We start from the raw sequence: 17,603 nt of genomic DNA, 5'->3' as shown, positions 1-17,603 counted from the left end.
GACACGATGCAATAGTATTGAGAAAACGGCCCAGTCCAAGCGATACGTACAGTGGGATCCATTAGTATTACAATGCAAATTGTCCATGACTATTTTCATAAATTTTTCTCTTACATTCTATGTGTTTTTAAGCGATGGATTTTTATGTATGCTGGTGCAGAATTTGTCGACAACTTGTTTTGAATTTTCTTTTAATTCTTGAAGCTCTTATTGGGTCAAATAAAGTGCACGAACATGGTGATGGACAATTTGCACGGTAATACTCATGGATCCCACTGTACAGCTTGTCGCTCTGACTGGGACGTACCTTCATTTTCTTTGTTACAATCAAGTATGTGTGTGTGTTCTTTACACAATACACGTAGGAAGCAGGGGGTGCTCGTTCGGCGGCGCAGATCGTATGCGCAGTTGTCCGTGGATACATGACGTCATCATCGAGAAGCTCGGCGCGGAAAAGGCTGGTTCCTTATGCAAATATTGATATATTTGACAACGAATATCTTCTAAAATATAGTAACAGGGGAAAAGTTACAACTTTTACTGTTAAGATTCATCCTTTCTAATCAATTTATCACAAAGTTGATTCAAATGTGTAAATAGGGTTACCAGACGTCCGGATTTTCCCGGACATGTCCTACATTTTAGCCTTATGTCCGGCGTCCGGGAGGAATTTGAAAAATATCATAAATGTCCTACATTTTGAGCGTCACATAATATTAATTACGAAAATACGTAACAGAAAAAAAATCATGCAAATTACAAGTCTATGGACTGCGGTTCCAAACTCAATAGTGAAATTTATTTTGATTCAGTCATTGCACAAAAATAATAAAGTTTGTTCTGCTATTAAACAAATGGGAAAACGGAAGCAATTAATGAACAAAGTCTTGGGACCACTTTCAGATAACGTCACTGTTCGATGCCTGAGCAGAATTTCTTGCCTTAGGGTTTATACTGATGGAACAAGGTGCTGCCCATTCTTATTCAATATAATTTGATTGTAAAGCAGGGGTATAGAGAACAAAGTTATTCAGGGTGTCTGTGAGTCAAGAAAGCCATCGAAGTCAAGAAAAAGTAAAAAATCAACAAGTAGGTCAAGAAGTCACTAAAAAGGCAATAAATTATTCTTGTGGTCAAGAATTTTTGCTATTGATTGGTTGATTTAGTTTATTTTACTTCACTTTTTTCTGTCCCATTGGCTAATCGCGAAGATGAGGATGAATGATGGTAAGATAAGATGGATGAATGGATAGTCATAAACATATAGGGACAACCGACACAAACCCCACATAAGATTATACTGGCTGCGAGTCCAGACGCCAAAGCCTTGCTTGTCTGCCAAACACAGTTCAGGATGCAATAATAGATAAAGCAAGTGTAATTCCCTTGTTAAATGCAGCTTCAGTTTTCATCTTAACTGGCCCTTTGGTAGGGATTTTCATTAAATAAATATTTATTTTTCTTAATTACTAATTTCCAACATTACCTAAGTAGGATCTAGAAAAGTCCAGAAAAAAGTCAAGATTTCTGGATGTATTATTTTGATAGACACCCTGTTATTGAACTAAAAACTACCCAAGATGAAACCATTTTAAATTACAGTAATTGCTGACTACTTGTTTGCCATTACAGGTCATAATTCAAATGTTGAGAGAGTACTTTCTTTACCATCAGCACAACAGACTCACGAGAGAATTATTTTTCATAAACTCTGTAAAATGTTTGGTATTGGTCCCTATAATTTCAACAAGTTTGACTGTCCACTCTAACATCAATATATAGTTTGACAAAACCTGAAATGTTGATAAAAATTGTCTCCTCTGAGAAGTACCACTTAAATCAAGTAGTAAGGGGTGCATTGATTAGTATTATTGCAAGTTTTGAAATTTTGCATTTAAACATTCGTTGGGAATTTTTTTTAAAAAAACTGAAAAGTGTCATTTTTCAACTACTTCCTAACGTGTTCTATAGAAATATGTATTATTTATCGAGAATGTGTTGCGTCCTACATTTTGACTTAATGTCCTACATTTTGGGACAGTCTGTCCTACATTTCCCTTACAGCGATGTGGTAACCCTATGTGTAAAATGGTTTTCAAGAAATCGTGTTACGAAGGAACCCCTGTTTTGTTCTCTCCAGGCTTCCAATATAAGGGAGTTTTAACTTAAGCGCGTTGGATTTCTTTTTGCTCTATGTTTTAAAATAAGATTATTTTGTTCTTGTCAACTGAATTCATGCCTAAATGCTATGGAAAGTTGTGAAAACTATTATCAGAAAACTAACGGAAGAAATCTAAAATATCACAGCCTTTCCAGTGGGTAATTGCGTAAGTAAACGAAAAGACAAGATTGTTATAAAAAATGCGGGATTGCCCATTTTTGTGAAAAAGGCATTGTGCGAGATCTAAAAGCAGAACATTTTAATATTGTATGTAAATGTAAGGGTGTAATAAACGTGACTACTTCCCGTAAAATATCACTGCACTCTCCACGTTTCTCTTCTGTCTTTTCTTTGGCGCCGTCAATAGCTTCAACACGTTGTTTTTTTATATATATTTGTCACATATTTGTTTTAATTAGTATTCTGCTCGTTCCGCCACCTGAACGCAGCAGCTAGGGCTCAAAGGGCAGTGCAGTTACACCGGAAGAAGGCTCGGAAATGGCAGGCTTCAGAAGTTAACTCATCCAAATTAAATTAAATAGGTATGTGCTCTCTCTAAATTTAAACATAGTTCACAAATAATTTGATTAAAAGTTTTAAAAGTATCTGTTTTATTTAATAAGGTATTAATTGGTGCAATCTTCTCCAGCATAGCTATAGACAGTTACCACACTACAAGGGGGGGCAGGAGAATTTCTCTCTCTCTCTCTCTCTCTCTCTCTCTCTCTCTCTTATCTGCCCCCAGTATAACGACAAATATAAATAAATGAATGAATGCTCTTTTAGCCAAAATATGCATTTTTGCGTCGTATGTAACGGAATAATAAACATGATTGCCCCGGGAAAATATGATTTACCCCTCCATCTTTTCTATTGCGCAGTCACTAGCTACAACATATTTTGATTTCTATTGTTCCCACATATTTATTTTAATTTTAGTATTGTGAATCATATTCCACTGTGTTACCTCACGTAGCCACCCCCCCCCCCCACACACACACGCGCGTATGTACGATTTCAGTTGTAAGTTTTAGACTAAGCTTGTTAAATGTCCACTTATATCTTTGTATTCTTGAGCCATTTAAAAAGAATCATTTCGCCCCTTCTTCTGGACGATGTTTTCCCACTGGAAGCCCCTTTGCAGTTCGAGATCCGGGGCTATAGCCTTCCCAAGCCACAGTCTCCTCCAAATACTGTCCTGGCCTCATGAAAGAAAAATATATGTATTGATACGAAATATTAATTTGACTTGGCAGTTTCTTTTTTCGAACAGGAATAAGTTTTAAATTTTAATAGCTTATAAATTTACACTAGCAATTTTGAGTAAAGGTTTTACGTAACCCTAAAAGTACATTTAGAGACTGCAAGGTCAACTCTCGATATTTCAGATATATTAATAATTTTCATCACAACGTCTAGTAATAATTATTTGTTACTTCAATAACCTCCTCGCAAATGTTTCTCGCATATTAAAACGTAGATGCCATATGATTGTCATTTTCTGTTTATTTCCTTGTAATGCTGACCTCCGTGGCGAAGTGGTTAGCACAACACTTTACGATGCCAAGGGCCCCCAGGTTCGAATCCCCGCCCGGGCATGGGTCTACTTTCCTTTCTTCAATTTCATCATATCATCACGCATCCTCATCTTTGCGATTAGCCATATGTGACAGATAAGCGAAGTAAAATAAACTAAATCAATTAATCAATTATTTTTTAAAACTCTTTCATTCTTCTTTAGCATGTCACGTTTTTGTTAAAATTATATTACGATTTGTAAAATGAAAATTCTAAAGGAGAACACGCAACTTTCTTTGTAGCGCATCGGTCAGAAAGTTTCAGGAATATGGATTTTCAAAATACATTTTTTCACATGTAATTTGTCCCCTTTTAAAAGTAGCGCGTTTTCAATTATGTTACTAATCATTAAAAGGATGCCTCAATACCATCTTGGAGGATGACAATTAATAATTTTCCCCTCCTAAAAGTAATAATATACTTTCGCTCTCTGAATCTCCCATATAAATGCTAGGGGCCGTCTGCTTGAGCCGAGCTCACTCCCTCTCTGGTGACGTCACGCGTTCGTGCAAGATCGGCAATCTTCGGATGGCTTTACCTAATCTCTATCTACCTTGCATAGGAAGTAAGTTGCATCTCGCAAGAATCGAAAGCTTGTAGAGCGTGTTATCTATCAGTATTGTCAACCTAACAGTTGTAGCATAGAGAAATTATAGATGGTTGTAGGCTCAAATCCCTACGGTGCCAGAAACTCTCGTAAGCTTTAGTCAAATCTCATTGTGCTCAATCGTCCACGTCGTGTGAAATGGAATGATTCTGTTTGTCATTAACAACGAAATGTTAAATAATAAAAACTACCCACTTCAACGAACAGAGAAGTGTGTGTGTGTGTGTGTAGGGGGGGGGGGGGTGGATACTTGTTGTAAACATGAAAATTAAATCCATATTTTTAGTGATGTAATTGCAGGTAAAATCGAAAATCTTATCTTGCTCTGAACTCAACCAAAGGGCATTTCGCCTCGAAAATATACGCCATTAAAAAGAGTTACTGATTTCTTCATGTTGCTAATTTAATCAATTCTTGACACTCAAGACAACATTTTCTGGGACTATCTTCCTTTCCTTTGTCCAGTTCTTCTCTCTTTCCTTTCATCTACTCTGGTATCTTCGCCTTTCGTCTGCACTCTTTTCTCGTCTCCTTTTCCTCTCCAATGCTTCTACATATTATGTCCCCTCCTATTCTCTCCATCCTGCCCTTCTCCACCCTTATCTCCACTCATGTCTTCGACTCTACCACACTCTTCTATTCTTCTCTTAGCTTGTCCTCTCTTTTACTCTACTCTCTACTCCTGTCTTCTCATCTCGTCTTTTTCTTCTCTTCTATTCCATTTCCCTCTCTCACCTTCTTTCAACTCATTTCTTGTACTCTTCTCTTCTTTCCTTTTTCTTCATCTCCTACTCGCATCCCCCTTCCTTTCCTCTCTTCTCTTTTCTTCTTTTCTCCTCCCCTTTTCCCTGCTTTGCTCTTCTTCCCTTTTCTTTCATCTCCTCTCCTCTTTTCTTTTGTGCAGTCATCAGAGACGAAATAGTAGGAAATCGATTATCTTTAAGTAGGGGAACTCTATTTCTTTCATAAAGTATTTTATGATGAATTATTTGTATTTTCAAATACCTAATACTTTTTTCTGTCCGTTTCGTGTATTTCACACACATATCTATAGTGCATGTGGTAACCCTGAAATTTAGCCCAACTCTATAGAGTGAGGCCAAAGCCAGGTTTAGATAGGAAAACAAATACGCGCATATAAACATACATACGATTTATATGTAATTGTTACAGCTACGGTACGTTTGATTTGATGTTTTAAGTCCACTTTATGCACAGTAAGGCTAATCGGGACTGGACCTACAGTTTAAAGTGGGATCCGAACCACTTATGCCTCCACCGGGTATCGAACCCGGGACCCCTTGACTACAAGGCGACGACGCTACCACTGCGCCATCGGGGATGCCAGTTACGGTACGTGTTCGATATGCACACCATACGCTTGACTGGAGGAGGCTTAAATTCGACTCTCGTCTTTCGATAGCATGTCAGTAACTTGGAACAAACGAACACGAACAGTGTCATCCATGTAACCTGTTTTTTTCCTCACGCTGTATAGGCCTATCCAACTTACCAACGCCTTGCGTCAGTTAGGCTGCCTATTTTAAAATGTCGTTGTCTTGAACTTTTGATGAACGTTGTGCATGTTTGTTTGACAATTATTTTTCTTTCAATGGAGCAACCTTTTTTAGGATAATGTATTTATCAGGTATACACTACTTTGGATGAAATCAGATAAGCACGTGATATTGTGGTGTGATCACATTGTGAACACTTCATATTTGCAGACCACTTTCCTTCCTATCACAGTTCATATACGATAATGATGTATTGACCAGCCTTGCAAGGTATTACTACTTGCTAACTGACATAACGTAACTCAAATGGAGGGGGAGAGAAGGCAGTGTTGCCAATTATAAGACACGTCCAGGGTTGCTATACGACCCGGAATTTGGGGGATAATACCGGATTAAACGTTGTAAGAAGAATGAAGCTATTCCTGTATATTTGTTCTTTAACCAACACGGCCATATTTATAGAGAAATAAAGTGGTTGGTTCAACTTTCAGTAGCCCGAGGATAGTAAAATTTAAGTAGCTGTAATATTAATATTAATAATAACCAATGATTATGAATGTTATTCACTCATGGTAAACCAGTTAATAATTACATCATTACTGTCTTTAAACAATTTCGAATTATAATTTCTTAATATCTCACTAAGTGCACAAATTATATTAACATTTACAATATTATTTTTCATGATGTATTTAGATTTTTATTTAAAATTATGTATCAAAATATATGTCTTGAAAGTTTATACTATTGCTATTTTGCAGTGCATTAATTGAATAATCGAATCGACATTTGATAAAATCACTACAATGTTTTAAATCATTTTGAAAATATAGAGGTGGCTCATGGACATGATGAATGCTCTTATATTCTTCATGAACAATAATTTTATTTTATCTGTATCTTGAGAATAGCTGTATCAGCATTCCTTATATTAAAAATAAACTGGTGATTATGCTCCCCTTGGAAGAGCTTCAAGCCAAATATATCATACGTATTGTACGTAGTTCTCGGAGAATTCACGTAAATTATTACCGATTTTCAGTTATCACGTAACGTTTATGAGCCACTAGATATCAGTCAGTAGATTTCTTGTTTTGTTGTAGGGTTTGTCCACTTATAAAGTAGGTGCAACTAGATGACGTGTCCATTCCATTTAGATATTGCGCCACGTGAAATCTTTATCAAGAACAGATCAAACACGTGCGAACTTATCTTATAAGGTTAGCTTGAGTAATGATAGCCGTGAGCAAAGCAAAGTAAGGCGAGGCTACTTTCCGAATAAACATTTGCAGTACACTTGTCTGTTACAGTGTTGCTAGGGCTTTTTAGTAACAATTTGCAAGTCTCTTTTACCGAACCAATTTAAGAAATACCAGCTGATATTCGGGTGGTTCAACACTCCAGGTTTAATTCTAGGTTACAGTCAAGAGCAAATACAACAGTAGACAAAATATCCATCGCAATGTTAATTTATTCAGTTCTCCTCAACGTGCGGTTCAATAATTTAAACTAAAAGCACTAAGAGGATAACCTCTGCTCCAGAACAATACCAATCTCTTAAAACACACAGAATGAAGACGCCAGACGTCCCGGGTTCGAATTCCGGCCTGCGCATGGGAGTTCTTTGTGAGTGTCCCTTCATCAATTTCATCAAACTCATTCTTATCCTCATGATTACAAAAGTGGCAGAAAAGCGAAGTAAAATAATGCAAATCGAGAAAACACATAACTAAGAAGAAGAAGAAGAAATAAAATACCGTTGGACAATTTGCCTAGTGTTATATTTGCGGCTGATTGTATGCAGTACAGTCACCGGCAATACAAATGCTACGCCTATATCCTGAAATACTTTCTTCCTTGCAAAGCGTTATGTGTGTTGCCTAACTCTACGGCAGTGGTAAAAGTTGCCATTGAAAATTTGCTATTGAAATCCACTTATTGCCGTAGAGTTATGCAACACACATGATGCCTAGGTGTCTCATTTTTATTGCCGCTGACTGTACCTAAGGCTACAGAAGCCTCCTTCAACATCCACGTCCCTTCACTCTTTCTTTGTTGGTATTTTATTTAACATAGCTGTGCTACGCTGCAGCGATTATGGTTGGTTAACATGGCTGTATATAAGAGGGGTTTAACGGGTCTTCCCCCGTTGGTTTAATAAACAATTTATCGCCCTCAATAAACAATGTCATACTCTTAAAAAAAAAGGAAAAAGGTGAAGCATTTTCAAGCCGATGAAAGTTCCAAGAAACGAGAGGATATTGTTTCTTATAATGGATGTGGTGTGGCATGTAAAGTGGAGGTGCTTACAACTCTTGTAGGAACAAAATGAAGGATAGGATATTTTCGTAAGGATGCAGAAGATGAATCTAATGTTGGACAACAGTGTTTCATATATTGTACTATCCAATATAACATATGATCGTAAAATTTGTGAGCGTAAGTGTAGTGAAAGTTTTAGTTTAAGAACAGCCGTGAATTTTGTTTAGATTTGCGTCAGAGCTGTGACATGTCCATAATTATGCCTTAAAATACACTAAATGCACACTGGAATGTACTCTAGATAACCCATTTTTGTACTCATCAACATAGAGTTTGTCAAATAGTGAGATGGAATATAGTTTTCCTTTCCCCGACTAACCTTTCATCAAGGCTCTTGCACCCCCTCCCTAACCAGAGGATGCACACACTCTCTACCTCATTCTTCTATATTTCTTGCTGCTCTTGTCAATCTGTTTTCTTATCTATACCTTCCTTTCTCTTCCCCCTCTCTTCTTGTGTCTCATTATATCTCTCTTGTTTGCACTATACTCTTCTCTTTCGTTTTCCCTATATTTCTCCCCGTCTCTCTCTTTTCTCTCTCCCTTTCTTCCACTATGTCTCCTCTCAGCCTTTATCTTTTTTTCTGTGTATAGACTACTTTTATCTTCTTTTCTATTCTCTATTTTCCTATCTACCTTAACAATAATAACACAGTTCCATTGAAATAATTATAATGTGCTACAAACATGTCAATCATCTTTGCTCCATACGCAATAACCAGTGATGATACGAACAAAATGCTTTCATAATATTTACAATTTAGTCAATAATTTATGACTGTGAGTTGAGTGTTTACGTGAATTCTATCAAGTTCTTGAAAAGCGCTCGAAACTGCAAATTCATTGTTATTTTGCAACATTGGATATAATAGGCGTACAAGAAGGGCAAACTATTTGTATTACAAGAAATTATGAAATAATGAAGAGATTTTATTATCGACAATAACTTCCTTTTCGTTTTCTTCTCTTTACGTCTCATATTTATACATTTAGGATTATCGTGCGAATGATGCCGATGTATGGTAGGCATGAAACATTAATGACTCACCAGGGATTCGACCCCAGGATTCACATTGTAGCAACGCGATACGCTAACCTCTAGATACTGGAGGCAGGCTCGGTTTCTGCTTATAGTGGTTTTATTGCTACATAGAACAATGGACATACAGGTTGCCAGGTTGTGTTGATGTTATGGTCATGGAGGTGCCAGACTAAAATTGACCCCTTGAAAGTGTCACTTCTAGATCTGCTGCTTCTGAGTTAACCGTTTTAGAAATAAACTTATACTTATTAACAATCGGAATCAAATTTGTTCGTCGATTCAGTGTTTACACTTGACAATTTTCAACAAACTTCGACTTTACGATATTGAATTATTTCATGGCCCACTTGACAATAGAATGAAACGTTTATTATGAATCCATTTAAACAATAGTTCACTGCAGTTAGTTAAGGAAACAGTTTTTCACAGCCGAAACTCTCAATCTAAAATGTGTTTCCTTGGGAACAAGAATAGTTCTTGGAATGAATTGTTTACACAGAATTCAGCGCTCGTATCACGTAGCTAAGAAATTTACGACCATGGAAGCAAGAATACATTTGCACTTGCACACAGAAGTCTCGGAGTTCAAGGGCAAACCACTGTTGCACCGCTAATCCTTGGTTACACCCAGGACGAACGCAATCTCCATAGTGTCCGGCTTACTACCTGTAACGTAGCGTGAAGATGATAGTTACTCTTACAAGCTCGATCATTTGCACGCATGTGAGTATATCTGCTTCGAATAGCACTATAAAAAGCGTGTTGCTGTAACAAAACCGTAACAAAACTCAACACGGCAAGGTTAAAAGACGGTGACAAATTTAGTCCGTAGATAACACATAAAATCAACGCCTTGCTCCATCCTCCGTTGAAAACAGCAAAGTAGATTATTATGCCCGAAATAACGATTGGATTCAATGAAGAACAGACAGAACACTATGTTAAAGTGGTGTTTATAAACATCAAAAGACAGTTGGCTGATCTATGCTCCAGTAACTGGCATAGATTCGTGTTTTCATATCACGAAGGCCGACATGACTATTTAAAACGTATAGCTACATATTCCTTATGAACCGATGTAAGTTTTTTGCTTGCCACATTACAGAGACCTTTTGTGAAACTGAGCTGGACCATGTTAAAGCGGTTGTTACGGTCTGTTAGAAATATATTTCCTTGTTTTAATAAACACATCGAAGCATAGTGGAAATATTCTACGATTTATGCTGCCATGAAATTACAATGCAGTACTATATTGTAGTAAAACAAATCGATTGCCATTGTTTTTAAGGACCATTAAATGTAAGACTAAGTGTGACGTAGGAACTTGGAACACAATAGCTGTTGATAACCGTGCTTCAGAAAACCATGGTCTCTTCTCATTACGTAACCACATTTCATTTTAATTGCAATCCGGTGTTACTCTCTTATTAATATCCTTTGCTAAACAGTTGAACGACACGATTTCTTGCTCAGCGAGTGGAAATGCATGATGGGAAAATTTAGATAATCGAACGCGTCACATTTGGCTACAGAATTCTCGAGGAAATACAGCAAAGTAAGTATACAAATGTGATAAATTATGTGTATTGGAAACAGTACTCTTCAGTTTTACAGTTAACTTTCAATATGATTGTTTCCTGAGAAAAGGTGTAGATATTTTGAGATGCATTTCCCTGCATTTAGTTACGTTAGTTTACAATTATTGGAACAGTTGACATATTGCGTTACAATTAAAGCTCGAAGTTTAGTATTATCTAGGGTTTAACAGTAAATTTAAGAAACAGGGTTTCTAGGTATCTTGCTTTTGGCATATCTTTTATGTTCCTGTAAGATGGAGTAGTAGTTCTAAACATTCATTATACTGTACCATTCTTATGTTGCTCTTCTAGCACTGCACCAATTAGGAACATTATTATAAACATATGTGGGTACGTAAATTAATTGGGACATAATATTGCATTGAAATTTACATAGGATATTGATGTTTACTTATATATTCATACTATGGTATTTAAGAACCTAGGTGTGTGGAGTTAGACTCGACAGATTTTCTTAATTTCAGCAATCACTACCGCTTTCGAATCCTTATTTTTGTACACCTGGTGGGGGTCGAGATCTGGTAATGAAGTGAGTGAATGGGATGCTTTCTTTAATGGGTGAAATCTCTATAACAACGAAAGAGTATTATTTAAACAGCGTTTCAAATTATTAAAATCAAATCATTCCCCATACGTATCTATGATACATGTTTTTGTACTATTCAAGTGACACATTCCCTTTTTCCCACGATTCATGGGTTTGGTTTTGACCCTAGCTTACCCTTGAGAAACTTACTTACCTTGGTGGGGGGGGGGACTGACAGGCCAACACTTTTTTATCACTAAAATTGAAGAAACCATTCCTTTTGTGTTTATATAGGTGCAGTTATAGGATTAATTGTAATAGTTACAGAAAATTACCATCATTAATAAAAAATAAGAATCAATTATTTCACGAGTGTCACACACATACTTTATCAGTCACTGAACTGAACAAAACATACAATGCATTTTGTTTATTTATGTGCAGTTATATAGTAATTATAATAATTACAAAAATTACCACCATTACCAACCAATTGTACACTATTTCAGCCATGAGTGTCATATCGGAACCTACATCCGGAGGGGGGAGGGGATCTGATAGACCACCACGTGAATTTTGCCACTGTGTACGTTATCTTTACGATTTTTGAACCAAAGTAATACAAAAACATTCTAGCGAACAATGTAATTTATTTTCAAGTTTTTAATAAAAATATTACCAGTTGAAAAACAGAAAAAAAGAGGTGGTGGGCCTAACAGGGGACACCTCCGGATAAGCCTATTTTATGCGCAGAAAGGCTAATCGGGACTGGACATACAGTTTAAGGTATGTGCATCCAGCAGGTATCGAACCCGGAACCCCTCGAGTACAAGTCGACGATGTTACCAACACCATCGGGAATGTCCTTTCCCCATGCTTCGAGCGCCCATAGCGAATAGAAAGAAAGCATAGACGTGCGCATAAGTGTGCCCTCCCCTAATCATGGACGTTCGCAGAATTTTTCCACGGAGGGACAAGCAAGGTATTTTTCCATGGAGTATATTTTCCCGATAATAGTGTTGCCCACTCAAAAACACCCCTTGAATTTGAAATTATCGCATTAATGTAAATTACTCTGACTGAAATGAAAATATACGTGTGAAATATATCTATACTTTTAGGTTGACATTCGATTTCTATGGGGGATGTATGGCCATCTTTGATCCCTTCCAGAGGTCCATGTCCCTACATTATTATACTTTCACCTATAAATTTAGTGTAGAGGAATCTTATCGCCGTTATTAAGAGATATTATACTCTTAGAGAAAATCAAATATTTTCAAGCTGATTAAAGTTCAAAGCAACTACGGGAAAGAGGGTGCAGTGACGCAACTACATTGCCCCTCCCCAACCTTGGGCGGAAATCAATTCTAGGGGGAGGGGAACATTGAGGTAAAAGAAAGCAAAACTAGTAGAATCTAAGAGTAGCATGAAAAAGGATACTCAAGATGGAATTAGTTTTCACGTCTTTCTTGCATTATTTCTTCCAGACGGCTAAGAGCACCGGTTGGGGGCCACAAAGGGGCAATTGCCACCATCGATATCAAATTGTATACAAATAAAAATACACTTCGTAAAATTTTCTTGTTCGCTTCGCTCGCAATCTCTGCCTTTCTTACAGTCTTGTCAAGTTCAGAGCCGTAGATAGGGGGCGGCAGGAGTTGGCTCTGGACGCCGAACGATCTAAATAAAAGAAAATTGTAAAAGGGAATGCGCCCCATTAAATTTTTTTGTGCCATATTAAATCAATATTATTTTCAGTTTGCAAAAAATTGGATCGAAACATTTTCTTGCTCGCTTCACAAACACAATTGTTTGGAGAAAAGGAGCGCGGCACATTTCAGAGACAATTTATTTATTCGTTATGGTGCCTCTATGTTGCTGCTGCATATATAATATATATATATGCATATACCCATCAACATAATGAAACTAAAACAGTGAGATAAAATGAGATTTTTCTTTCCCGACTGAACTTTCATCAAGGCTCTTGCCTCCCTTCCCCAATCATAGGGTCCGCGCACGCCTATGGAAGAAAGGGATTGTTCGCAACTGCTTTGAAATGAATGGTGTTGCAGGTTTGAAGTGGTGGTTAGCTTTATCAGTTTTCATCAGTTCTACTTGATAGGTAGAAAGAAATCTATCCTATAAAAACCGAAGTAGAATGGTAAAAAGGAATTAATTATTCTTTTCCTTGAGCCTTGTGAGAGTGTTATACATGTACATTCTTGAAGACATACGACTTGCGGCTGTACAAAATTATAAGAATAAACAAATTGTAAGTAGCATTTATATTTCGATACTTGCCGCCAAACAACAATTCGCATCGCCACAGACGTGCCACATTCTGGTTTGAGTTATCTGATATTGAAGTTGGTTGTGCAAAATGATAAAATTCACCGCGTGATGGATTTTCCGATACACACGAATAAACGTATTTCTAGATTTCATTGTTTGTAGGAAACGAACGAAAAACATGCCAAATGTACCATGAAACATGTTTTACTTGTTTCTTTTATTACATTATATTTTTAGGCATATTATTTTATGTATCTTTGAATTTCTTTTAGTAGCGACACTGTTATAGTTTCATTTGATTAACTATTTTACGATTTTAGCTTACTTCGAAGATTATTGCAACGTTTATTTCGAAAGAACTAGATTTTAGTCAGAATATTACCAATAAGGGAGTCACATTCAGCAACAAAGTGATATCTTAATGTTCTGTTATTGTTTCAAGGTAATACATACAAATATCAAGGTTCTTCTCAAGGTGGAATTCATACAGTGGGGGCTCATCCGAGATATTCAAATACCATTATATTATATGACGTCAAGTACAGACTGAATTTCTTAAGAATTATAGAATTTATAATTTTAACAGTAGAATGGAATTCATTTCCGATATATGCCTTAAATTACTTTGAATTAACGTAGGAAAAATTTACTTGGAGAAAAGACACTTCATATCAGCCAACGCCAACGGTTTTTTTGTAAGTACTGAGACAATTGACCCCTTGAGAACTCAAGTTCTCGCAGAGTAATGTATGGACAATAGTTCGTTTGTATTACGTATTTCAATATTTCAAAATTATTTAAAGTCTTGTTATAATTTTGCGATGAGGCTGATGGTCACTGATGTTTTTCAAGGCGTGCAATAGTCCTGGGCTCTGATGAAATGTTCTAATCACAATTTGCATTAATTTGCATTTCACTTTAAAGGTACAAAATACATAAAGTAATTACAAATAATAACAATAAATGTAAATTAAGAACATAATCACAACCTGTGCTTACCATTTTTTTAACGTATTTGGAGTTGTTTTTAGGAAATTTAAGTTCAGGTAACCCAGATCATCCGTGACACTGTTGTGTATCGTATTATATAATAAGAACAGCTTGGTTGAATACAATTGAAATATTTACTACAGATAGACATAACATAAAATAATGAATGAAATTATACTTGACTTCAACTATTTAATTGGCAGTGTTGTAGAATTTTGATGAACCACATATCCCGAGTTGAAAATATGGATAAGATCTGTATATTTTTAACTTAGTCCTTTCTTATAAAATATTATTCAACCATTCTAGCGAATTTTCCCCTTGGAATTAATAAAAATTATGGTGACTTGTATCCGAGTTATTTTGTAATATATAGAATAAGAAAGCTTTGATCTGTTGTGACCCTGTTACGTTGATGTTCTGTACTTTGTAACTTCTCGTAGGTGCCATGGAGTCCTTTCCTCTATACCTGGCTTTGATGCTGAATTTTGGTTCCGTCTTGCAAAGCTTGAGCCTTCCAGCTAATTGTCCTTGTCATCGAGCCCTGCTGTCCGTCTGTGGTAGCGACGGGGTCTCATACCAAAGCGTTTGTGAACTTGAGTGCACAAAACTAGAGAAACCAGGTTAGCCACACGTGACCACCCTAGAGAGCACGAAAGCTTGTACCTTGTCAGAGCCAGTTGGATATGGCGAGCTTGCTCTGAGCATGATGCAAGCTTGTTTCAAGCATGAAGCTTCCTGTGACAAGCTTCGTGCAAGCTCGTCATGTCAAGTTGACACGCGGTAAATAGTTTGATGCAAGTCTGATGCAAGCTTACAGCTTGACAGCTTGCAGAAAGTTTGTTCACGTTTCATGAAAAACTTGTTTCGAGCTTACTGTGCTATCTCCGACGCTCAAGTTAGTAGACCTAAGTAGATATGTATTCCAGATAGCACGTTTTCTTCATACTTGAAACAAGCTTTTCATGTAAAGTGAACAAACTTACTGCAAGCTTGTAATGGCAAGCTGTAAGCTTGCATTAGCCTCGAATCAAGACTACTACAGTGTAGTCGCCGTACTGACCGGTGTGCAATCACAGCACAGAACGGTTACTTTGACAAAACCCTGTTTCCCTAATGGCTGCTTTGGGGAGGGGAAATTTTAACGTTGTCAGTTCTTGCCCAAGCGGTGGGCGTAATTGGCTGTTTGACAGCGAGTTCTTTCGCAGATAAACGCGGGAACAGAGGGTCACTGCCATAAAGGCGGTCTCCGCGCAGGTTCCTGGCCCGGTTCTGCTGTAGTTACTGTGTGTCAACATTACAGCAAGCTTGACATGATAAGCTTGCACCAAGCATGTCACAGACAGCTGCATGCTTGATACAAGCTCATCAAAGCCAACTGTGAGCTTGATTCAAGCTTGCCACATTGAATTGACTTTGACAAGTTACAAGCAAGCTACCGCAAGCTTTCCACAAGCTTTCATGCTATCTGGAATATTACACCTATGTATTTACAACGCCCTCATTGTTACATGATTTTATGCATCACTTATATCTAATTGGGGGTGGGGCTGATCAAATTTGAATATGTGTGTGTGTGTCTATATATATAAATGTAAATAAAACTTAATATGACCTAATGTCCATATATTAGAATTATTCATCACATAATACATGTATTAACCACACATGTACAATTTCTGTGCCATTTGTGTTTCATTAATGTACAGTAGTAATTTCTTTAAATAAATGTACATATTAAATTATTATTGTTACATTTATATTTAAGTTAGTCTATATCCAAACAAATACAGTAACTAAAAACATGAACCCGATTGTGATCGAAATAGTAATAAATTTTATACTTACGATCAAACCATCATATAAACATTCCTCTTGACGTTCATGCACACAAACTGTAATTAACAATGGTATTTCAGATTTATTACATGTATTTCATATTCTTCTTCCAGGTCTCACGATGGCTCATTTTGGAGAATGTGGTGAAACACTGGACGTAGAAGAGGAATGATCGTTGTATTATTTGCTGAATATATACATGGAAAACGACGATCTGACCTTGCATTATAATCTGCAATTATATAAGAAAGTGTCCTCTTCATTTACGATAGTAATGTTCGAATTCACATGTGAAATTTATTTCCATAAAGAAAATACTTTCATGATTTACAAGTGCAATGATTGGTAGTGAGTTTTTTAATGTAAAAATGTAATTATCTTGAAAATGATTTGGATCCAGCTAAAGAACATCGCCCTTCCCTGGAAACGGATGGCCCCACATTCCATTGCAAGTATCCGGGGTAATATATGGATATAATAATCAAATACAAATATCTCCTTTGGCTCCTGCATTACAATAAATTTTGACACCTTTTCAAGTAACAGTGAATTTTGTTCCGGGCATTTTTGCTATAAATCGAAGAAGAAACGTAAATATAACAATTTCATCTTTCTTGTTTAGTTATTTATATCGCTTTTCTTCCTTTTTATGTTAATATCAACGATGAACGAATGGTGAACTAATGAAACATTGAGAGAAATTTCCGCACACTGGATGGTGGACTCATACTCTCGAGGTCGCGAGTTGAAATCGGGCTGGGGGCCATTGTGTCTGGGGTTACTGAAGTTTTACTAAGAATATGCAAGCGAATGCTGGTATGGCACCTTTCACAAAGGCCACCTATGCTTCATTCCATGTATTTTACCTTTTCATCCAATCTTCCCATCATCTGCCAATCAAGGTTAACCAAATGGTACAAATGAGCGACGTTAGTGCACCAAATATTATTGAAATTACCTAGGTTTGCCGACTGTATCACGGAGGTCTGCAATCTCGAATTATCTATAATGGCATCAAATTAGTCTATACTTCCAACTATAATTTTGACAAAGGTTACTCTGAAAAGACCAAAATCACATTATTCAAATTATGCATGTAGGTTCTCTTCAATTCGAAACGAAACCT

General features: G+C 36.7%; 1 protein-coding gene across 4 annotated transcripts; it reads left to right on the top strand.

Moving 5' to 3' along the window:
- Positions 1 to 9,806: 9,806 nt before the first annotated feature.
- On the top strand, positions 9,807 to 17,543 carry LOC146000313 (protease inhibitor 2-like). 4 transcript variants are annotated; one of them, XM_083137819.1, is made up of 3 exons: positions 9,807 to 9,949; positions 15,082 to 15,261; positions 16,591 to 17,543. In XM_083137819.1, the coding sequence occupies exons 2-3, from the start codon at positions 15,087 to 15,089 to the stop codon at positions 16,647 to 16,649; spliced, it is 234 nt and encodes a 77-aa protein (XP_082993945.1). In that variant the 5' UTR covers positions 9,807 to 9,949; positions 15,082 to 15,086; the 3' UTR covers positions 16,650 to 17,543. The 4 variants fall into 4 exon arrangements, with proteins under 4 accessions (XP_082993945.1, XP_082993944.1, XP_082993946.1 ...); XM_083137818.1 differs by lacking the exon at positions 9,807 to 9,949 and adding an exon at positions 10,578 to 10,781; XM_083137820.1 differs by lacking the exon at positions 9,807 to 9,949 and adding an exon at positions 11,039 to 11,154.
- The last annotated feature ends 60 nt before the right edge of the window (positions 17,544 to 17,603 follow it).

Source organism: Lepisma saccharinum, chromosome 16, assembly GCF_977018435.1.
Source record: "Lepisma saccharinum chromosome 16, izLepSacc3.1, whole genome shotgun sequence".
Taxonomy (NCBI): Eukaryota; Metazoa; Arthropoda; class Insecta; order Zygentoma; family Lepismatidae; genus Lepisma; species Lepisma saccharinum.
This window is presented reverse-complemented; position numbering and strand designations above follow the sequence as displayed.

Coding starts and splice junctions, on each gene's coding strand:
- LOC146000313 (XM_083137819.1), top strand. CDS start 15,087: ATGGAGTCCTTTCCTCTATACCTGGCTTTGATGCTGAATTTTGGTTCC. Junction 15,262..16,590: donor CACAAAACTAGAGAAACCAG/GTTAGCCACACG, acceptor TTCTTCTTCCAG/GTCTCACGATGGCTCATTTT.